Source organism: Felis catus, chromosome X (assembly GCF_018350175.1).
Source record: "Felis catus isolate Fca126 chromosome X, F.catus_Fca126_mat1.0, whole genome shotgun sequence".
Lineage (NCBI taxonomy): Eukaryota > Metazoa > Chordata > Mammalia > Carnivora > Felidae > Felis > Felis catus.
This window is the reverse complement of record NC_058386.1, coordinates 39,553,536-39,578,406: the sequence shown is the minus strand read 5'-3', so window position 1 is coordinate 39,578,406 and position 24,871 is coordinate 39,553,536. Positions and strand designations below refer to the sequence as shown.

Here is a 24,871-nt window from a genome sequence, read left to right as displayed (position 1 = left end):
GGGGTGGGAATGACATGACCTCACAGTTTCATTTCTAGTATCTAAACCAGATGCAAAAGAGATGTACCTATTAACATATAAACCAGCAGAAATGACTATCAATTATAATAATCAGCCCCAGGATCTGAAAATACCAAGGTAAAATATCCAGCAGCCATCCCTGCCACCAACAGAAGCAGCCAGGAAACATTTGCACCCCACCCGGAAATACTGCAGTACTGAAACTGACCATTGCTGTGTGAAATAGTTATTATGCGGTAGAGGCTTCTGCAGTTCAAAGACTACATACAAACCTCAAGGCAGAAAGCATTCTACTGAAAATTAATTTCCAAGCAAGATTTACCTAACATGTTTTTTTAATGTTATGGTGATTTTCTTTTCATACAGCGCTTCTGGTCCACTTGAACAAAAAGGTTCTATTCATAATAATTTCTGTTGACGCTTTTATCACCAAAGTTACTTTTTGTTTTAAAAGCTTTTCACTTGTTCAATATTTCAAAATAACTTCACAGCATTTTGCTTTATATAGACTAAGGAACTTGATTTCTATCTGGAGGAAGAGAATCTATATTCATGTAATTAACATGGAAAACTCAAGTTTCAAGACTTTATTTCTCTTTAAATTGTTTTCCTTCTAGCTGTAGAGTCTGTCCTATCTCATAAATCTTTCCAATTACAGAACCCTTCAACTATAGTCCCAATCCTGAAGACAAGCAGTGATATAACTTGTTTTTGTAATTAAGAAATTATTTATGTATGTATAAGTTATTAAAATTTGGAGCAATGTTTGGATTCTAGATCCAATCTCGGATGTTCTGACTCAGTGGGTTGGGGCTGACAGCCTGTAGACCAGAAAAAAAGCTTCTGTAAGTTTTTCCAATGCACAATTGGGGTTAAATGCCACTATTTTCAAGTTTTTAAATTGTGTACTTGCCCCCGAAAACTTTACTTCAGACCAAGTAGGCAAGGTAGTTGATACTGTTGACTATATTCAATTAGCACAGGCATGGCCTTTTCGGAATAAAATGATGGCAACGCCAGGCACTCTGCTATGGCTACACATCTACAAAACTGAATACGTGGCTCACTGACATTCATGTTCTCACAGAAGGTTAAAAGACAGGGGCGCCTGGGTGGTTCAATCGGTTAAGCGTCCGACTCTTGGTTTTGGCTCAAGTCAAGATCTCACAGTTCAGGGGAGGGAGCCCTGTGTTGGGCTCCGAGCTGACAGCGTGGAGCCTGCATGGGATTCTCTGTCTGTCTCTCTGCCCCCTGTCCCCCGCACACACCCTCTAAAAACATAAACACACTTAAAAAAGAAAACAGAAGAAGTTTAAAAGACAATTCCATAATGGAATCCAAAAGATGTAGATGAGGGAAAAAAGAAGACAGGTACTTCAAGCTGAGGAAACCACTTATTTTTACACAGCCCTTATGAAAGAGGGTTTTGCAGACGATTTTAAATGAGAAAAGGGAAGGTACGTCACGTACTCTTGCAAGTCACTGTTTCACTGTTACAGACTGCCACAATTCTAAAAGAACAAATTAAAGCCAACAAATTCATTCCTAAACCTAACAGTCTATGATAAGTGGATGAGACTAGGAAAAGGTCCTGAGACACGATGGCACTTTAGGGATTTGGTCTCTGAGAAGCAGATGCAGAACTGAAACTGGCAAGTTTTGGCAGGGTTAGGAGTCAAGTCCCTCTGCTGGCTAAGCTGATCTGACTGAGGTTCTTTCACAGCCCTCAAACTCAAGTTCTTCTGATTCTCTGTAATACAAGATTATTCCTAACTGTTTTGAGAAGAAACTCTACTGCACACCAGTAACTAACAGCTAACACATCCTGGCAATCTTTACTCAAAAAGGAAGTTTCCCATCTGGTCTCCTCCCAAAGTATCCTTAACAAAAAAGTCAGACAAAAGACACTGTAATACTGAAGATGTTCCAAGTCTTATTACTTCTTTTCACAGCCCTGTTTTCTGGCTCTAGACTTCTATCTGTCTATACCAATACTTGATGTCCCTCAGGTACCTCCAACTCGATAAACTCCCACAGGACTCATCTCCATTCAAAGCCTTTTCACCTCCCAATCCCAAAACCTGCTGCTTACTTTACCGCCTACAAAAAAGTGAATTAAGCCAATAAATGAGAAATCTATTCCAACACTGAATCAGTTAACAAATGAACTAGTTTATTAACTCCTTAAGATCTACAAAATGTATGATCTTCCATCCATGCATCCACGGAGAACCCCTTTATCCCACACCTTTTTTCCTGTCACAGTGTCCTACTTGTCTCCCAGCTCATTTCTATTGTATTTTACCAAAGTACAGGTATACAACTGACCAGAAATTTTAAAACACTGATTCTAGTATGTGTCTAATCTGTGTACACAAATGATCAGGTACAGGATGACTTCTTTTCCAAGTTCTTTAAATCAAGTAGTCTACAATTTGTATTCTTATCAAAATAAGACATATTTACACCAATAACAAATACAAGGAGCACACAATATATATTTTACAAAGGAGATAAAATGATGATTTTTTTTCTTTTTTTTTTAATGTGCCATCAGATACACTGAATGCTTCATAAAGCTAGCTGTTATGGGTAAACACCAAAAAAGATGCTCTTTGGTTGGAAAGGATTTCTTGCAGGTAAAATATATTTGAGGAGAGAAAACTGAAATGGGAAACCTGGCCCCATTCTAACCCATCCATATCAGAGACAATGGTTACTGCAGATCTATGAGCAGTCATGTCCTTTTCAAACATGTATTTTGGAGGAACTGAAGTACTTCTGCTGTTTATATTACTTTACGCTTAAAGGTATGTAACAGAACTCATGGCAGAAATGAGTATCAAGTTGGAAAAACAAAACTAGGCTGGCAGAGTGGAGAAAGCAGTATGAAGCGGCTAGACAAACCAATTAGGAGATCACCTCAGATCAGAGAATACTATCTAGGAAAGATTAAAAGGTAAAGTACAAGTTGAAGAGTAGAGGAAAGAGGAAAAAGCCGGGCAATGATTTTTGCCCACAAGTAAGTAAAAACGGACAGGGGACAAAATAAACAGTAACAACCATCCTTTGCCAAAAGAACAGCGATATTACATTCAGGTGAAGCCGAGTTCTACTGCCAATGTGAGAACTAGGGAGATGTTGTTTAAAGGCACAAACTTGCGACTAGTAGATAACTAAGTCCCAGAGAGCTAATGTACAGCACAGAGATTACAGTCAATAAATACTGTATTACAAACTTAAAAGCTGCTAAGAGACTAGATCTTAATTGCTCTTACCATACACGCATGCACACTCAAAATGATAATATGTGATGAGGTAGAGGTGCTAGCTAATGCTACAATGGTAATGACATTGCAATATATATAAATGTACCCAAAAAAGGTGGTGTACACCTTAAACTTACACAGTAGTGTTATATGTCAATTATATCTAAATAAAGCTATTTTTAAAGAACTCAAATTTTCAAAATGCCAACTAGAAGAGTCAAGCTATTGAGCGTCATGAAGTATTCATTATTAAATAGGGCAGGGGTAGCCACAGAGAAGTATTAGCAACTGAATTAATAAAACTGTGCTGCTAAACCTTCAACAAGGAAATATTACCAACATTTTAGAAACTTAAGGCATGGTTAAAATTACTTTAACAGCTAGTATTCAAATTCTAAGCAAGTATTTTTAAAATAGAGTTCACGGTATCTTAATTAAATGAATTTATGTATTTATGTATTCTACATTATAAGGATGCCTGAGTGGCTCAGTCGGTTAAGCGACTGACTCTTGATTTCAGCTCAGGTCATGAGTTTGAGCCCCCACATAGGGCTCTGCACTGACCGTGCAGAGCATGCTTGGGATTCTCTCTCTCCCTCTCTCTGCTTCTCTCTGCTTGTGCTCTCCCTCTCTCTCTCTCTCTTAAAATAAATAAATTAAAAAAAAATTTTTTTTTTAATTTTTATTTAAAAAAATAAAATAGGGGCACCTGGGTGGCTCAGTCAGTTAAGCGTCTGACTTAAGCGGCTCAGGTCACAATCTTGTAGTTTGTGAGTTCAAGCCCCCCGTCAGGCTCCGTGCTGACAGCTCAGAGCCTGGAGCCTGCTTCAAATTCTGTGTCTCCCTGTCTCTACCCCTCCTCCACTCATGCTCTGTGTGTGTCTCTCTCTCTCAAAAATAAAATAAACATTAAAAATTTTTCAAAAGAAATTAACACTGGTACAATACTATTAAAATAATAAAAATAAAATTATCAACAATAGGAGGCATTGTCACAGATTACAAAAGTGGTTTCTAAAAGGAAATACATATCCTTGTGCCTTTACTTATTCCTTCTGCCATGGCATAAAAAATATGACAATAAAAGTCCTGAGTCAATAAAGGGTATAAGATCAAATCAGACACCTGGAAATGAAGTAGTTCCTGAAGAAGAGTAAGGGAAAAAGAAAGTGAAAGTGCTATTTCACTCAGTGGTTTCATGTCACATATAATAATAGTACACGGGAGACAAGCCGAATGAACTGGTGAATGGGAACGTTTAGAGAATACAAATGTACTGTCAGTTTGTAGAGAAAAAAAAATTTTTGTTAAAAGGTGATAAATAAAGCCAACCTCTCCCCCTGCCCTCCATTTTTCCAGGCCTTCCTACGAGAGGTATTTATCATTTCATAGCCTCTTCCATTTCATTTATCTATTCAAGAAACACTAAGCACTTGGTAAAATGCCAAACTAACGTGCACATCTCATTTGAGTTCAATCCATTTCCTTTGAATTGTGTCTCTGTGACACAATGGTAAGTCAGTACTTACCATCCTTAAATACCAAATTATAAGGGAACTCATACTGGTATCTAGCCAATTATCCACAGGTTCTCATTAAAAAACGCCACAGTCTTGGGGCGCCTGGGCGATTCAGTCGGCTGAGCGGCCGACTTTGGCTCAGGTCATGATCTCACAGTTTGTGCGTTCGAGCCCCGCGTCGGGCTCTGTGCTGACAGCTCAGGGCCTGGAGCCTGCTTCGGATTCTGTGTCTCCCTCTCCCTCTGCCTCTCCCCTGCTCATGCTCTGTCTCTCTCTGTCTCAGAAATAAATAAACATTACAAAAAAAAAAAAAAAAAAAAAGCCAGAGTCTTTACCTTTAAAATCCAAAAAAGTTCCAATGTTGATATATTTAGGGACAAGTAAATAAGATATTTGTAAATATTAAGAACATGTAAATATTAAGAAGAATTTCTACACAATCTTCATTAAATGAAAGACACTCTGGCATTAACGGACTGAAGAATATGGGTGTTATTACATCTTATTTTGCATTTCCTTCTTTCACATGAAGGAAATAATTAACAGTCTGCCAGGATGTGAAAATTGGAGGCATTATGTGAAACTATTTGTCAAAATTAGTGTACTTTTATTGAAATAATGATCATACATTGCCTGAAATATGTAACGAATATAAGCAATTATCATTAACGCCATTAAAAAGTAATGAAATAAAACATATAATTAATTATATGGCGTAAAGAGGCAACCAAATCCACCTAGGGGTTATCATCTAAAACAGGGAAGAAACACAACAAACACACATGACCTCTCTACTGGCCAACTTAAAAGTAACACCATATGACCGAAAAGTAAGCTGGGCATTAACTTCCTATTTCTGAGGATGGGCAGAGTGACAAAAGTATTAAATTCTAGGATGGGAAAATGGGTTTCACAAACAGTATCTCAGCTGGTCTCAAACGGAGGAGTTTTAGATACATAGTAGACAAACTGAGAACTGAAAAGAGAGGGCTGAAAAAAAAATGGCAGATACTTTCACATACATATAAATCTTTACAATAATCTTGTAGAATGGAGACAGTTACTCTAGTACTATAGATGCAGAGAGAGAGGATCAGAAGAGTAAGGCATCTTGCCCAAGATCACACAATTAGTCATAAGGCAGGGCCAAATTTTAAAACCAAATTTGCTTGCTATGAGAGCTGTTTCTACAGTACCAAACCAGAATGAATCTGTTGCAGAGATACATTTTGGTAACAAAGTTATTACCAGAGATACAAATAAAACAGGAGGCCCTGGAATCTACTTCATGTGTAGGTGAAAATAAGAAATCTATTATGAAAATAAACTGCATTTTATCATCGAAAACCTGTACACTCTATATCCCTCTTCAGGTATAAGGGAGAAAGAAAATGAGGTGCAGAAGACCTGACCTGTAATGGACCGACTGTCCACACTGCCCCACACCAAAATCCTCTTTTTTTACCCAACCCTCATGCCAGTAACAGTGTGTTGAGGGGACTGAGCCCTGCTCAAAAACTGGACATAACTGGTCTACAGAGCAACCACATCTTTGATTTAAAAAAAAAAAAGAAAATCAATAGAGAATGGCCATGGGGCCCATTTCTCGCCTGTGACATTTTGCAAAGTGAAGTATTTTTGAAGGGATCAACACGAAGTCATGATCTTTTTTATGACATGATGATCAGATATCTGCTAAGCACTTATCATATGCCAGCACTGTACTAAGCACCTATTCCGCTGTTCTACGATACCTTTCTATAGGAGACGTGAAAAATGAATCATCCTACTTTGATTATATCCTGCAACTTTACTGAATGCATTTATTACTTCGAATAGTTTTGTGGTAGAGGTTTTAGGGTTTTCTACATTTCACTTTGATTATACCTGGCAAGCATCCTTAAGAATAAGCCAACACAGAACAGAGAAAAAAATGAATCTTTGATGAAAACTTGCATCAGATGAATTAACCATTCCTGAAAGTTGTACTTCACATTATACAAGCTACTTTTTTTTTTTTTAATGTTATTTTAACCAGCTTCATTTGGGAGTTCCTAAGCTTGCAGCCCAAAGCATCTATACCAATAAAGTGTGCTTCTAGGAAACAGCTTCATGTAGTGGTTAAGTCATCAGACATTCCACATCTACCCATATGAAACTAAAATACTAGCTAGCCACCTAAGGGGAGAGAGACCTTCGGATTTCTACCTTCATTTGCACTAAATGTTAAGCACTTAGAATACTATACTCAAACACCTCCTCCTCGACCAAAAATGATGATTCCTAAAATTCTCCTGAAAACAGACAGGGAGTACTGGAGAGAGAAGCCTTAAAAAAAGCTAATGTCAAAATGAGATGAAAATCAAAGGCAACCTTCTCATTATGGAGAAGAGAAATAGCAAGGGTTCCTAAAACTTATTTTTTCTATGCTCACACAAATGAAATAAACATCAGAATGATATCAAGTATTTTAACAAGAAAACTGTACTTACTGAGGTAAAACAATTTTGCTAATATTGCTATGACCTGAAGGTTTGTTAGCCTTGAACTATGCCTGAACAAACAGAAGTTGTACACAGGAAGGTCTCTGTTGAACCTGACTTAGCAGTAACACTTGTTGTTTCCCTTGATTAAGGAGGATTTTAAATATTGCCACCTTCGTGGAAAACAGAGTTCTGCAACCACAGAATTATGTAAAATGCCACAGTACTGATGTTCAGAGATAGCCAAATTCTATAATATGGTAAACTTTATAGCCACATTTACCAAAATGCTATCAAAAACACTTCTGCCCCACATAATAGTCATATTGTGACAAGATTATAAAATGACCAAATAAGATTATTTTGTATTTCAAGACATTGTGAGAGTCTTTGTTAGCTCCTATATACTGTGGATGTCCAAGAGGTAGTTAAAATATGCAAGGTAGCCTATCTGAACTTATTTCCCATTTCAAATCCACTCATAACCCATAGTACACAATTGACTCTTGAACAACACAGGTTTGAATTGCATGGGTCCACTTATATACGGATCTTTTTCAACACATTACAGTAGTATAAATGTATTTTTTCTTCCTTATGATTTCCTTAATAACATTTTCTCTTGTCTAGTTTTCTTTATTGTAAGAATACAGTATACGATACATACAACATACAAAATACATGTTAAGCAACTCTTTAGATTTAATCATTTAGCTTAACGGTGAAGCTTCCAATCAACAGTAGGCCATCAGTAGTTACACTGTTGAGGAATTGTTAAATGCAGGTTTTCAACTGGGGCGGGGCGACGAGGGTTGGCGCCCATAACGGCCACGTTGTTCAAGGGTCAACTCTTTGAGAAGTGCTGCTCCACGTTTGAGGAAAACGGGTAATTTGCAGGCATCCTTTATTCTCCACACTACCTAATTTTATCCTGACATCAATTCATCTCACTGCACTTACCTTTGACAATTGTGTAATAATCAAAATACTTCACAATCAACTTGTTTAAGTGTTTCTGATTATGTACCATTCTTTCGTATCATCAGCATTGTTCTTCATAAAACTCATGAAAGACAGAAACAGTATTTGCCTAACTGTCTACTTTACAACTCTGGAACAAGGAAACACAGTTTTTAAAATACGTTCAAGTAGTACCTTATTAGTGAATTCAAATTACAACCCACTGTAAAGCCTCTTTATCATTCTTTATCTCCCTCTCACCTCCCCTGAGGACCAAAATAATCTGCAATGGAGATATTTAGAACACGGCAGCCATTATAGTCATAAATTCACAAGAACTTAAACTTTATTCCTAGAACTTCTAATCCTTCAAAGAGCAAGGCTTTCATTGCACAGGAAAGCACTATTTTTATGAAAAGCCCGGTAAGACCTAAAGTGATAGCATAGACAGCACAATAAACTCAGTAACAAATTTGAGAAATATCAAATTTCAATAGTACGTAAAATATTTAACCAACAACGTATTATCTTTTCCTAAAGATGTTTATTTTCACAAATCAGCAATTCAAATTACTTGCAGAGAATAGTTTTTTTTTAATAATTTAGATTATGAGATGTGTCCTGTTGGTAGAGGTCAACAGATTTCTAGTGAGACCCATGCAAATAAATAGTCAGAATGGGGTCACAGACACACCAACATTTAGTAGCTCCTTCTGACCTCTATGGTGACCAATCACTTACACTGGACTGATTCAGATGTCCAAATTGAGATTGAAACCTTCACCCTTTCCTGATGACGGACTTCAATTAAAACTTAAAAAAAAAAAAAAAAAAAAAAAAAAGTCTAATGGTATAATCAGTTACCTATGTCTTAGGATCATAACTACTTTGTACCCTGAAACCCAGCCTTGAGTATTTTCCAGTTCATAGCTAGTAAAACAATTCCTTCACCTAAATTTTCAAATTTTCCTTTGAAGTATCAATGCCAATATACATTCCAACATTTCTCAATCCTCTAATATTTAACAACAACCCACTCCCCAACCCCCCCCAAATGCATAAAATGAAACATTTTATCTTGGAAAAAATCCAATAACCTACCTTTAAACTAGACTCATAGTCTGTATTCACTTTGAACATAAGCCCAAGTCGTAAATGAATTTCCTTGGCTCGACAAAAGCTGGGATCAACATAAAGCACCTCCTGAAATGCTTTAATTGCCCTGAAAGAATACAGACATAAGATATCTTAACTTTTTGAAACTTGCATGAATTTTTGCTTGGTAGCACAGTAAAACTTCTGCTTTATGCAATATGGTTTTAAAGAAAATGTGTTTTACGTGAATGTGTTTAAAAAAAAAAAAGAGTAGAAACTGGCACCTGGGTTTTTTATACAATTGAATGTAAATCCTCTAATATAAAAGGGAACAGGAAGATCAGATGAATGTATTCTCAATTATCCACATAATATCTTATGGCTTAATAAAATTCTCAGTTTAAATAACTGATTTCATTGTTTCTGGAATTTCCTAGGGGAAAGAGAGGTGGGGCAGATAGGATAGTTTTATTTTTAAGAAAGGAAAAGTTAATCCTGTCTCTAGTCTACTGTGTAAGAATAAGTCTTCATTGAAAACTCTGTCTTCTACATTTAGATTTACAATCCATATGTACCTTATTTTTTATACAGTGTGAGGTCAGATTTCATTTTTTCCATACAGATCCAATAGCCCTGGCATCATTTGTAGAAAAGACCATCCTTACCACAGCTCTGCAGGGCCACTCTGTCCTAAATCAAATAAATGTCCACATTCATGTGGGGCTGTTTCTGGGTTTTCTATCATATATCACTTTCCATTTGTCTATCAGTCTATTTTTGCCCCAGATTCACAATTTATCTTTTATAAAAGGCCTTGATTACCAGTGGAGCAAATAAAATACAAGCATAAGGAACACTCTTCACATTAAGGCATATAAAAATGTATTCAGTGATCATGTAAATGTACTACCTACTAAAAAATAAATTAAAATCATAATAAGGAAAAATGTCTACTTTGAATTTTGAAAATTTTAATACAGCGGTAACATATGTTGGTCATCATTTTAAATCTCTCTACATTATTTAAGACTTATCCCAAGTACCAGCTAATATATTCTTTATAAAGCTTATCAACTATTCTCTGCCTCTACTTATCCTAGAAAGGTAGCTATTTAGAATCATAGATGATTCCAAAGGAAAAGTCCATCTTTTATATTAAAATACCATAACTCAAAACAGAGCACAATACTTCCTATGTCTTTAAAGGAATTTTATTGTTATTCATGCATTATCTGTTTCCCCAAAAAAACAACTGTGTTTGGTTATGTCCATGTTTATTATAAAATTAAGGGTTCTAAAAGGTAATGTTCATCGTTGAGGGGTGGGGGCAACAGGTGCAGCATCAGATACTTTTATACCTGACAAAATACTTTCTTCCTGAAGAGGAGGTTGGCATCTATGTGTTAAATGGCTTTTTAAATGAGTGGGTGTGTATGTGTCATCTGATGTGTACAGGTACAAGACTGGAGTTAAAGACCTGACAGAAAAGAATTGGTGTAAATTACCATTCTCATTCAAAGGCAGCTATTTCTCAGACTTCAAGATACTTCTCTGCGTGTTAAGAGGTTTTCTTTGTACTTGACTCAAACCTTTCTAATAGGAGGAGGTACGGTTCAGCCTCTATGATTCTCCTGGTCATGACTAGTGCTACCACCTTATAATAAAATAGGCAATTGTTGGGGGAGGGGAGGCAGCATACAAAAGGTTAGGAAAAAAACAAATGCAGCTATAAAGGAGGCCAATTAAAACACGATACAAGTGGGAAAGGGTAATGCAGGGGTATGGAGAAGCTTCTGGGCTAACAGCAATTTTTTATTTCTTGACCCAAATGATGGTTATGAACGTTCATTGTACAAATAACACGTTAAGATGTATACTTACGTTTATACATTCTGAAGTATGATATATTCTGTAATAACCAAAATTGAGGGTGATGCTTCATAAAATGCTAATTAACCTTAACTTACGACATGGGTCAGAAAACTCTTGTGGAATAGGTCAGAACGAAGCAATGTCCACACGTGCCAATAATAAAACCCAGGCAGGCCTGAGTCAAAGACATGAACGAAGAAGAATGGAAGTGGAAGACAGCAAAGAAAAGAAGAAACAAAGGAGAAAAAAGAAGTTAGGAAAGAAAAATGGTGTAAGGAAGGGCGTGTGAGAAAATGCAGTAAGGAGAGCACAGAGCATCAGAAACAAGCCCTCGGGAGAAATTATTTCCTACTCTGTCTTAGTTTCCATCTCCAGCCTTTCTTCTGAACCCCTAAATTTGTAGATGTGTTTTACTCCACAGGTGCCTTTCGTACGGACACCTTATCTGATTGGTTCACAATGTCACACAAGTACAAAAAAACATAGGTTTATTTTTAACAAGTTTTCTATGTATGTTAACACAGTGGAAATTAAAAAAAAAAAAATTAACCTATAAGCAAAAACGCATGTTCCAACATACTAACCTGGGCTCCCCTATGTTTATTCTTTAAGGACTGTTAAAAGTGCCCATGAGGGGCACGTGGGTGGCTCAGTCAGTTAAGCGTCCAACTTCTGCTCAGGTCATGATCTCACAGTTAGTGAATTCGAGCCCCGTGTTGGGCTCTGTGCTGACAGCTCAGAGCCTGGATCCTGCTTCGGATTCTGTGTCCCCCTCTCTCTGTTCCTCCCCTGCTCACTCGCGCGCGCGCGCTCTCTCTCTCTCTCTCTCTCTCTCTCTCTCTCTCTCTCAAAAATAAAGATTAAAATAAAAGTTTCTTTAAGTGCCCATGAGATGGTATGGCCAACACATATCAAATCATCAAGTTCTTCCCATTGTTGTTTCAAAGTTTTCCTCAAATTCAGTATCTTGCAGACTGAATGTTCAATATCTCATTACTAGATGACTGCAATAGATAGACTCTTTAAGGACTACTCTTGCTCTGCTCTGGCTTTCCTATGTTTCCTCAAACATGTGGCTCCTGTAACGGACTACTAACCATGATACTCTAGGTCAAATCTCCATGTAGCATTTAAGGTCTATGAGCAACACGTACTACTACCTATTCAACTCTATTCCCAGTTATGACCCAATATTGTTCTTCCTCAGCTGTGACCTGGCTTATTTCAGGAATTTCTTTTTGCAAATACCAGCCCTCTTGACTTTGCTGCTTCTCCTCAGAATGGTCTCCTAATCTGAAATATTTTCATTCTTCTGCTTCACCCTAAATCCACTATTACCTAAAAGACCGACCACCCAAACTCAACACCAGCGGTTTTTTTGCTTAGGGTTAACCAGCAGTTAGGTCCACTCTATAATCAAATCATTTTATTCTCTACCTAGTGGTGTGCTATCTCAAGTTCCTTGAGGTTTACGTTCCTCTTTTATTTTTTTTTAATATTTATTTATTTTGGGGAGAGTACAAGCGGGGTAGGGGCAGCAAGAGGGGGACAGAGGATCTGAAGCGGGCTCTGTGCTGACAGGCTGACAGCAGCGAGCCTGATGCGGGGCTCGAACTCACAAACCGCAACATCATGATCTGAGCTGAAGTTGGACGCTCAACCAACTGAGCCACCCAGGTGCTTCTTTTATTTTGAATTCTCTAAATAACACAGAAAACGATTAATTTTAATACATGTTTACTAATGTCATCACTTTAAAAAAAAAATTTTTTTTTCAACGTTTATTTATTTTTGGGACAGAGAGAGACAGAGCATGAACGGGGGAGGGGCAGAGAGAGAGGGAGACACAGAATCGGAAACAGGCTCCAGGCTCTGAGCCATCAGCCCAGAGCCTGACGCGGGGCTCGAACTCACAGACCGCGAGATCGTGACCTGGCTGAAGTCGGACGCTTAACCGACTGCGCCACCCAGGCGCCCCAATGTCATCACTTTTATAGTTGGCTGACTGAGTTTCTGGTGGGGGCAGGGACGGCAATGCTCCAGTCTATTTATTGAGCTTCCCTCATCTAATCAAAAATATCTAGGTTCATTTTCATTTCCTTTTCTAAACTTTTACCTATTTTTCTTTCCTATATGCTTCCTCAGTTTTCCCCCACCTTAGGCGGAAAAAAGGAAAAAGGTAGTGTGTGTGTGTGTGTGTGTGTGTGTGTGTGTGTGTGTGTGTGTGTAGCAGGGGAGTGTGTGGAGAAAATAGGTACCACTTAGACTACATTCTAATTTTGGTCATTTTGCCACATTCTTATCTCACCAAACTACGGATAGCCAGAACATGACCTCTGCACCACAAGCTAGACTAAAAATACCAAGACATAAATATTCTGTTGACCTCAGTATTCTGATTGGCAGAGAATTTTAGAACATGAGAAATGGCTACCCAAAACTACAAAATAATTTCTTGATACAATGCCTGGAAAGGTTTATGGTTTTCAAATATTAAAACATATTCTCTAGAAATAATTTTGGCAATGTAAAACACTACATTTTTTACATTTTTGAGGAAAAAATGCCCATGATAATTATGCACAGCAATATGCACTTTTTTGTTGTTTCTAGAAAGTCATTAAAAAGAAAAGACTTCCTAAGGATTTTACCAAACTATAGTAAAAATAATGATATTAACTAAATGTTCCTAGCACAGTTTCAGTACATTTAGAAAGAGACATAATAAAACATTTAACTTTTCTAAGGCTAATAAAGCTGAGTCCAGAGATTTCCCTCAGGGATATCTGAAGGGATAAGTGGTCTAATCCCACAAAATTTCATACTAATAAAGGGGAGCATATTCTAGCTCTAAATCAGTAATAATATGTATACACACAACAGTTATCTACTTCCACACATCCATATTAGGAAATTTAGGGGCTCCTTTTATTTTATTTTTTTTAATTTTTTTTTCAACTTTTTAAATTTATTTTTGGGACAGAGAGAGACAGAGCATGAACAGGGGAGGGGTAGAGAGAGAGGGAGACAAAGAATCGGAAACAGGCTCCAGGCTCTGAGCCATCAGCCCAGAGCCTGACGCGGGGCTCGAACTCCCGGACCGCGAGTTCTCGAACTCCCGGACCGCGAGTTCGTGACCTGGCTGAAGTCGGACGCTTAACCGACTGCGCCACCCAGGCGCCCCTAGGGGCTCCTTTTAAATGAGACAAATAGATTTGATGAAGTAATCAAAGAGACAAACAAGGCAGCATATTTAAAGGTGGAGATGGTAGGAGAAAGCAGACCAAACGCAGTACATGGCACAAAGTTACATAGGTAAAGAAAAATGCTTAATACATTTTCAGGGAAATGTCCATACAGTGTGACGGACACAAAGAATATATTTAGGGGAACAGTAGGCTAGAAGGATCATTTGCAGTTGAACCAGAGAGGACTTTAAATGTGAGGCTAAGTCAGAAATATCACACAAGAGGGGCACCTGGGTGGCTCAGTCAGTTAAGCACTGGACTCTTGAAGACTCTTGATTTCAGCTCAGGTCATGATCTCACCTTGGGATTCTCTCTTTCTGCCCCTGACCCCTCCCTCCCTCCCTCCCTCCCTCTCTCTCTCTCTCTCTCTCAAACACACACACACACACACACACACACACACACACACACACACACACACACCATCTCTGTCTCAAAATAAACTTAAAAAAAAAAAGGAAATATCATACAAGAGTTCTTCACATAGCCATTTGCTAATGTTTTAACACTTCATGGCTTTTTCTGCTCTTTCTAGCCAGTCTTCATTTCGTTACCCCAGACAGTGGTAGAGTTTTTCCCTTCCCCTATTGCAAAGATTTATGTTTCTATCCTTAATTTCTCTGGAGCTTAATTAGCCCAAGCCCTTCCAAATTCTCTCTAGCAATCTACGTGTCACTGGTAAGCATAACTTTACCAGAACTGCCTTAGTTAAATGCTAGTTTTGTCAAAACAGAAATGTATATGATAAACAACACATGTTAACATGAACTGTTTCATTTTAATGGAACTATACACTTAAATTAAGCTTTAGATCTAAGAGCATTACTTTGCATTATGATAGCTAAAAAATATATCTTAAATATTAAGCTTTTGCCCGACTCCATGCTAGACAAGCCTCAGGATCAATGGTAGTATCAAAACAACATTAGGTTTATTTGCACCTGAAGTGGTCACCACAATGGAGCACAGAGTCCTACACTTTTAAGAACAATTGTGATTGGTAAAGTGCTTGAGGAATTACCGCTAAAAAAAACCATTACTTGTAACGTGTTAATATTTCTGTTTTTGTAAATTCCCCTCTGCCTCATTCCCCTAACCCTTTTTAAAGTCAACAATGATCACATTTCCTTACCAGGCCAATTAGTTAGATTGGGGAGCTTCGTTTCCAAAATCCTATGCCTCTAGCAGAGAATTATGTATCTTTTAGATCTGCCACCATAAGAACCTTCTGATACTGATCAATGGGAATACAAAAGGTTGCTAGAAAGAGAGGACTGATAAGAATTTTCAGGGGGATATACTTACAAGTACGGCTACAAGTTGTAATAATTTATTACTGTATGTATTTTAATTCCTCTCACTCAAGGATATAGTTTTCTCACTATAAGGCAAGAAGAAACACAGTTCAAGGTACCCCTAGCAATGTAGCATCCTCATGAGCAAGAACAAGTGAAGGCATGGGCACGCGTTCATGCGCCTATAAAGGATCAGCTTTATAAAGACTGGTTCTAGGTCTCTGATGTATGTATTTTACATTGTGCTTCTGTATCTTTCCCCTCTGGACATCTCTTTTAAGTTTGGTCCCACAGTACAGAGTAGGATCAACAGTAAAACTGACTAATGATGCTAAGTTCAGTGAGGATTTTACAGTTGCTCTACTACTTTCTGACATGGCTTCCTCTAAGAAGAGAATGCAACTGAAAGGTGGAAAAACTGACCAAAGAACAAATGATCTAGAAGCTAACCAATCAAATCAACTCCAAAGGAAGAAATGGGCAGAATATGGCAAGAAACAAGGCAAACAAATTAACGGATCAAGCTATACTTAATAAAAACTGTTCTCAATAATATTAAGTCACCATCACCAACCCCAACACACGTGTTAGTCGCACACATTATCACCAAATACTTAATCTAATAATCAATCACTGACAGAAACCATTACCAAATGTCAAATTTTATTTAAATTACAAATGTAGTAAAGATACAACATTCTGAGATATCCCAGGAAGACCCTTAGAGCTCACAATACAAAAAGGGGTATAACACACTCTTCTCTAGCAACATTTTTTTAGGAAATCCCAGAATTTCATGTAAATAATTGCAGAAACAAGAAAAAAAATGCCTGATCCCAGCGACTAACAGCTACTTACAAATAGAACCAAATAAAACACACAGGTTTAACCTAAAGAAGTTCCTATCACTTAAGGCTGTACTCTGAAACGCACCAAGCTACTCCATGCTAATTCTGCAGCTGTTCAAGAAATAGCAAGATAAGCTAAAAACAAAAGTTGGGGCACAGAGTCTGTGAACAACATCTGACCAGCAAAAGAGAAAACACACAGCTAGGATGGATTCAGACAGAGTGTGAAATACATCATTTTAGGAAGCAGCTAAAGTTGAAACTGAAAACATAATAAGAAAATGGTGGTGACCAGGACAGGGCCGAGAAAGCAGAGGGCACTTGTTAATTCAGACATTGCATTGTCCTTCTATCATTCAGTTTCATTTCTTAGGTCAACTGAAGGATACAGAAATCATATGGAGATAAGGAAGCATGTAATATTAATGTTCCACAGCTATAAGTCTCCTAAGCTGACGTGGTCACATCCTTATTCAATCCAATTTTGAACGGATGATGGTTTCACTTCATTGCCGATTTTACGTCTGTATCTTCAATCTACAGGGAGCTTACAAGTTATCACAGGCAGGCAAAAAATGGCTGCTGTGTCATATACATGTCCATTCCTAAACTGTAGAGTTCCTTGCCTCAGGTTTAAGCTAAATTACTTGTGGCTGGCCATAAAGAATGTACCAATGTGCCCAGGAGAACAACTGCAAAAACGGATTAAAAAGAATAACTACCTGTAATCTTCAAACTTGGGGACAGAGTATAACAGAAAACAACAACAACAACAACAACAGATTGGGGAATCTGGGCATAACCTTGCTTCTGCCACTAATTAAACAGTTACATAAAACTGAGTTTTACACACACACACACACACACACACACCCCTTGGTTTCATCATCTACAAAATTAAAGGAATGAAGTTATCTCTAAGACCACTTCTAGTTCTAAAAGTTCAGAACTGTGTATTTTATGAATAGAATCTTCAAGAAACTAAGAGTATCTTAAAACAGTCCTCATCTATCCTTGGTTTTAAATATGATGCACTGGACATGAGGCGAAGAGGCTTAAGTTTAGGATTGACCTATAGTAATGGATAACTTAAGAGAAAAAAAAAATTACAGAGCTTCTTCATGAAGATCAATTAAAGTTTTGTAGACTGTACAAACGAACTGAGTGATCTAAATGATTATAATACTCTATACACACACAGGTGTTCTCTAACAATGCAGTGTTTCCACAGATGATCAAAACCCAACAGAACCAAAAGCAAAGAGGGAAGAAAAAGCATATAGAAAAAGTCATCCAAGTCTACAGTTTCATCTTTAGGGAAACCATATTGAATCACTGCCAATCCATATGTAAAAGCTCTGTAATAAATACCCAGGGTGCCCAACAGGTAGATGACAGGGTTATAAACTTTGGCCAAAACCTTCCTTTGGACTCTCGCAGCATTCACTCAGGTTAAAATTATGGAGAACAAAAGGGACTCTGACAAAGTTGAATATGCTTCAAATAAAAAATGTCTAGATAGGGCTTTATGGTTTACAAAATGTACGTATCTAATCTGATCAAAACTCTATAAAATAGAAAAGGTAAATGACTACGATGCACTTAAAAATCTCTCTCTCTCTCTCTCTCTCTCTCTCACACACACACACACACACACACACACACACACGAGGAAACGCTGAGACCAGAATACCAGTCTCCCAACTCAAAGTCTATGTTATTTCCATTGGAGAACACTATTATTTTGTCTGGTAAACAAGAAAAATAACAATGGGGCAAAGGCCATAACAACAGGGCCATACACTTTACAGTTTATAAAATCTTATGTACTACTACCATATTTAATCTCTGACTCTGAAAGTAGTAACATTATTCCTATCGTATAAATGAGAGAATCGAGAGCCTGTAACCTGGTGCCTAGTTACTGCAAACTGGAAAGTACTAGCACGTGCGTGAGTGTTTGAGAGAGCAGAGGGACGCACACAGCTAATCCTGTATAGAAGTCTGAAAAGGTAAGGATCCTGGTCATCAAAGATCATTTACCCACAGACCTCGAGATCTGAGAGCATAGTCATTCTCCAGTTCAAATTACCTGGGGACCACCGATCCATGAGTGACCGAGAAATTCCAAAAGCTTTCCGGTCTAAACCTTCTTTAATCAGAATCTCATACCCTACTCTTTTAGGAACACATACAACTCTAACAATCTAAAGTGGGTCAGTATTTCTGAAAGAACAATCTAATCATTTCAAGAGATTACTGAAAACTATAGGCTTAGTGACACTAAAATACTTTGTATTTATTATACATACACACACAATATTAAACAAAACAAGCCATTTACTGGAAGTAATTGGAGTTACTAGTTTTACGTCAACTTACCACTGAAATGCATTGTAATGGAAGTAGACCAAACCAAGACCATATAAAAAGGCAGCATTCTGTAAATAAAGGGAAAAAGAGACTTTTAAGAAAAGCATTGATATGTCTAACGCATATGATGTTAATATAAAATACAGCATCCAAGATGTTTTAAGTCATAAAACGATCTTGCATTACAACATATTTACGACATATTTCTACAACACCAAAACAACAGTGATGAGTCAGCAGATGGCACACAATCCAATCGACTTGGAGAGATTCTCTGGTTTGTTTTTAATCAAACCTGCCCTAAAATTAAAAAATTGTGAAGCAGAATTCCATGGGCACATCTAAAATAAAAACCTATTATTCAGGAATAAGAAAATGCTTGGACTATGCTAATCCTATGCTCTCTTGCTTTTATCTGTATTCTTTCTCTGGTTCTTTGTTTCTTTAACTAGATTTAATTTTATGTTCAGTGCTGCCAGGAAGGTTGTAGTTAGAATTCATAGGAAATGCATAAACCCAGAACAAAATTTTAGTGTTAAAAAAAAAATCACATGCTAAAATGACACATTTGGGGCTCTAAACATATAGTGATTCCTTTTGCGGTACAAAACGGAACGATGCTTAACCAGACTCATTCTGATCTCTGGCCTCCAAAATAGGAACTACCTAGCTACTCCTTTTCTCAAAAAGAACAAATGTTTGAGTATTTATTACATGGTTTTTCTTTTTTTTTTCTTTTTAACCAATCAGTAAGTAAATCAGTTTTAGTAAACCCTACCTGTTAAAAACAAAAAAAACAAAAAAAAACAAAAAAAAAAAGGAAAGCTTTCAACGCTGACCCTTGAGAACAAATTTCTCCAAACCTATATTCTCAAACGTGAAAATTTTAGACTCTTAAAATAAATGTTTCTCGCCACACAGTCTTGGGCTGCATCTCTCCAGAAGCATACCCTGAGACAGAGGTTTTAGGATAAGTAGTCTACCTGGGAAGTTACCCTAGCAAATACCAGTAAGGGAGTGGAGAAGTGAGGCAGGGAAGGGAAAGAAGCCAATAAAGGGTGCAGTATGGCTGGTTATACAGCTGGGACTGAATCCTACTAGGGATCTCAAGTAGACAGTATGGAACATTCCTAAATCATCTTGCCCTTTCTCAGAGTCATCTTGCCCAAGTGTGAGGGACTAGAGTACTTACTTATCCCACAACTACTATCAGTCACTGGTCAGAGAACAAGAATCAGCGACGTTTAAAGTATAAAGAAAACTGTAAGCAGCCAGGTGACTTTTTGGCAGGCAGTTATTTTTTTTTTAATACTAAGCTTCGTTCTAGGATTATATTGTGCATCTCCTCTGAATTTCAAGTACCTTTCTGGAAACACTGAAAAATGTTTCTTAAGTACAATCTTAAAATGTAATAAATTGAAGACTTGATTTCATTCAATCTTCATTACCCCCAGCTCTCCAATCCAGAAAATTACATGCTACAGGAGTATTCACAGATGTGGGCATTCGCAAAGGTCTCAGAAAACCTCTATTTCAAAAATTTGTATCTTAAAAAATTTTTTCAAATTTGTTTGGAACTGGTTTTTATCAGGATCATTCATTTATCACCCCATCCCCCACCCCCTGAAATAAGCTGAGCGATTACTAGGTGTCAGGGACAATACTCAAGGGCTGAAGAAGCCAAACTGTTTAAAACAGAACTTTCCCTGCTCTCAAGAAGTATACAACCTAAGTGCGTGCAGGTGGTGGGGAGTGGGGAGTGGGGAGAACAGTGATAACAAGAATGCAGGAGCAGTTAATTCAGTCATGAAGTGTTCCGCCCCGAGAAAGTCTAGACTTGAAAGACAACTGTCTTCTTAGGTGAGGGAAAAGGCAGAGAAGGGAGCAGGGCTGAAAAACAGATTGACGTCTTTCACCAATTTTGGTAATTACCCAGAGAAGGTGGTGTGGGGAGTGGTGGAAATAGGACTTTACTGAGGGGAATTTCTGCTTTCGAGAAACACCGTGCATTCCCCCAACGTCCTTACTTTGTTCATAGCTTATCCTTCCCACTCTAGGAAATCCTATCCCTATCCCTGCCACCTTATACATTCTATCCTTATTCAAGATCCACCTTAAATGGCATCTTCACCAGGAAGCTCTGCCGCTTCTCCCGCCTCAATCCAGAAGTAATCTTTCCAACCTCTGAATTTCCAACCTCTAAAACCGGCCTCAGAGCACAAAGTCTCTATCCTACGGTATGACTATGTAATAGTAAGAACTTAATTTAACACAAAACGCCAACAACATTTCTTTTTAAAGGCTCTAACCCCACGAGGTGGTGGAGGGCTTCATTTATAGAATCAACAAACAAGGATCAGAAACTTGCTCAAAGAGCCAGCTACTAGTGGAGCACACAGGAACTGAATCTAGGCCTGCCTCCGGAGTTCACTCTTTTAACTACTGTGTTGTTATTTGTGTACTGACTAAATGCCATCTCACCAGACAAAAGTGCCACAGAGGCAGGAGTGTTAATCATCTGGGTATCCCGTTACTACCTAGCACAGTGCCTTGTACACAGCGGATGCCCCAAGGTTCAGTAAACTGAATCACCCAGTATTTAAGCTCAGTTATTAAATTCAGATCCCTAGATGACATATAGTATGAGGCGTGGTTCCTATTGACCAGGAGCTTACATATCTTGGCAAACAGTTAAGTCTCATTTTTCCATAACAGTAAACAATATAATTCAAACATTAATTGAGCATCTGTTATGAATCACAACAGAGTTATCAGCACTGGAAAGATGGTAGAGAACAGATAAAAATCCCTATCCTCAATGAATTTACAACTTAATGACAACAGATTATGAAATTAAGTGCACAATAATATATTCCAAGCTACAACCATTTAAGAGTTAGTGAAGTAAAATAAGGACTAGGAAAGAGGTAGTAGTTGGGTACTGCATCTCAAGGACGGCTGGGAAAGGAGAAGGAAAAACAAGCTATCTCAGCCAGGGGTTCTAAACCACACAGCTTTAGAAACAGTGACCTGGGGGTCTTACATATGCTCTTACATAAATGAATTCCTGGGGCACCTAGGTGGCTCAGTTCGTTAAGTGTCTGACTATTGGTATGGGCTCAGGTCATGACCTCATGGTTCGTGGGATCGAGGCCCACATCGGGCTCTATGCTGACAGCGTGGATCCTGCTTGGGATTCTCTCTCCCTCTCTCTCAAAATAAATAAACTTTTTTAAAAAAATGTGTAATCTTTGGATAGAATAACAATTTGATTGTAGCACCACGAAGCATCCCATACTCCAAGAGTCACCTTTGAAGATAATCATTTTGATACAGGAATATCATTAAGAAATAAAAACACGCCAAACTATTAGAAAAATATCGAATTTCTTAACCTTATTCTTCTCTGATACTAATCCCACATAGGTAGTGGTGCACAGTGGGAACAAAAAAATCTGCTATTCATCCTACCCAGGAACCAAAAGACGGGATAGGGAGGCAGAAGGCATTCCAAAGCCCCAGGAGTGAATTTCCAAATGCCTTCTGGTTACTTCCACCTGTTGGATATGCTACAAATACCTGAAACTCAACAAATCTTGGACTGAACAGGAGAGTCTGATGTTCTAGTGGTACGGAAAATTTTCAATTTTTTTTTTTAACGTTTTTATTTATTTTTGAGAAAGACAGAGAGACAGAGCATGAGCTGGGGAGGGGCAGAGAGAGAGGGAGACACAGAATCCGAAGGAGGCTCCAGGCTCTGAGCTGTCAGCACACAGTCCTATGCAGGGTTCAAACCCACCAACCGTGAGATCATGACCTGGGCTGAAGTCGCACCCTTAACTGACTGAGCCACCCAGGCGCCCCCCCTACGGAAAATTTCAGACAGTGGTAACAATCTCACCAGTTAAGCAAGACAAAAGTAGTCCTATTTTTCTTCTTTTACCTCCTTCCCACCAATAAACCCCATGTACTCTACTTATAAAACTCACTTTACAACCTAAAAGCCTCTGAATCAATCCCCTCTCCATTTTTACTGCCTTTCTCCAAGTAATCTAGGACCCCAACTTTGTCTACCTGGCCTCTTGCAATAGTTTCTTAACTCCTCTCCCAAATTCTAACCTCCCCTTCCGTGTAACCCCTTTCAATTACCTTCCATTACCACTGCCAGTGAGCTTTCAAAAACTCAAACATGACACTGTTCTACCTGAAATTCCTCTGAAGAGTCGCTGCAACCTAGGGTGGCTCAAAGGGGCAAAGGGGCCTCATTTTTTTTTAGCCTTGCTCAATTTTCCCAGTCTCATAGCCTCCACTTCCATCAGGACAAATAACACGCACATCTATGAATAAAATACTCTCTTGCACATTTCTGTGATTTTAAACATGTTTGCTTCTGCTGCTGAAAACCCAAGTGCCGTCTTTCCTTCAACTCACTTCTCAATCTGGCAAATTCCTATCCATCCTTTAACACTTCACTCACCTCTTCTTTCTAGAAGTATTATCTGACACATTTCAAAGCCCAAACAGAGTTAGGTTTTCTGAGATGTTTCTAAATGAATCTTTTTGTCTATTACAGATATGCTACTTATCCCCTCCACTAGAACAGGAGTCTAAATGGTAGAGAGGGACCCAATCCTTTTTTTGATCCCTATGGGAAAGTAACTGCACGTGTAAGTTATCTAGGAAAGGTTTGCTGCTGAATAAGTCAATCTCTTACAGCCTTAAATAACCTGTTGCACATTTTTTTCATCAAAGAATTTAATACGTTGCTAAATTCAATTTATACCGAATTACTTCCTTAATTTGGACACTTACAAAGAGTCTTCCTACTTATAATATAGTAAAAGATGTTGCTAAAGCTCATTACAGCCATAATGCCCAAAATTACAGCATCGGAGTAGAAGTTCTGCTTCCAAAACGTGTGTAATATTGCACAGTGATCAAGAACTCGGGAGAGTTCATCACTCGGGAGAGTGATCAAGAACTCGGCACAGGCCATCAGACTTGGGTTGGAATTCCAGTCTTGTCATTTATTATCTATTAAGACTCAGGAAACAAGTTAATTGATCAGTTTCAGAGGGTTGCTCTGAGGAATGAAGTAAGATCAACCAACCATATAAAATACTACCTGGCACCTGAAATTTTTAGGAAAACTAAAGGAGACGGTGTATCTAACACCACCAAAAACTTTTCTGGCACCTGATAATTGCTCCATGGATAAAACATGATACATAAAATTCTTGGGAAGTCTCGGTGCTGTAAAAACAACAACAACAACAACAACCCTGCACATTAAAACTAAGAGGACTCAGAAATAAACTAGAGTTACGGACGAGACTCCTCAAAACCTATGCAACATTATAACCAGAGGATTTTCAAAAACAGTCACGGGTTGGTATCCGGAGATGGGCTGAACCATTCAAGCAGGAGGCTCAGCATGGTCATAGGTTGCCACAGTTGATATTAAAAATTAACCAAACAATGGAGTTGGAATGCTGGCACCCCTTTCACTAGAGCAGAGCGGCAATGTGCCTTTCTGACGACGAGGATGCAGGTCCTCGTGGTTCATTTTCTTAAAATCTGGACTCAGCACTCCTGCTGCTAGAGCGACAGCCAAGCTAAGAGCCTTTTCTTTTTTCCTAAGAAGGTTATCATTATATTCCCATTATCTAGAAAAAAAGTTGAAGTGAAACAAGAAGACTTTCAGGTCATACAGCCACAATTCTAATTCCCTAACTAACCAATACCATGAGCTAATCTGTATTACAAGTGTAGTCTACTTTGCAACAACACGTGTACCTTCTCTTCACTGTGTTCTATCCTATTACGATTACAATCAGACAAAGTAAAGTCACTTCTCAGCCTCCCTTGCAGCTCGGGATGCTCATAT

General features: G+C 38.1%; 1 protein-coding gene across 8 annotated transcripts in view; it reads right to left on the bottom strand.

The window, feature by feature from the left end:
• Positions 1 to 24,871, bottom strand: part of KDM6A (lysine demethylase 6A) — a 209,113-nt gene that overhangs the window by 88,500 nt on the left and 95,742 nt on the right. For all 8 annotated transcript variants that reach the window (XM_023249060.2, XM_023249061.2, XM_023249063.2 and 5 more), the window contains exons 5-6: positions 18,994 to 19,052; positions 9,355 to 9,475 (exon numbers count right to left, since the gene is read on the bottom strand). In XM_023249060.2, the coding sequence (XP_023104828.1) occupies positions 9,355 to 9,475; positions 18,994 to 19,052 (180 nt within the window). The remainder of the gene's footprint in view (positions 1 to 9,354; positions 9,476 to 18,993; positions 19,053 to 24,871) is intronic.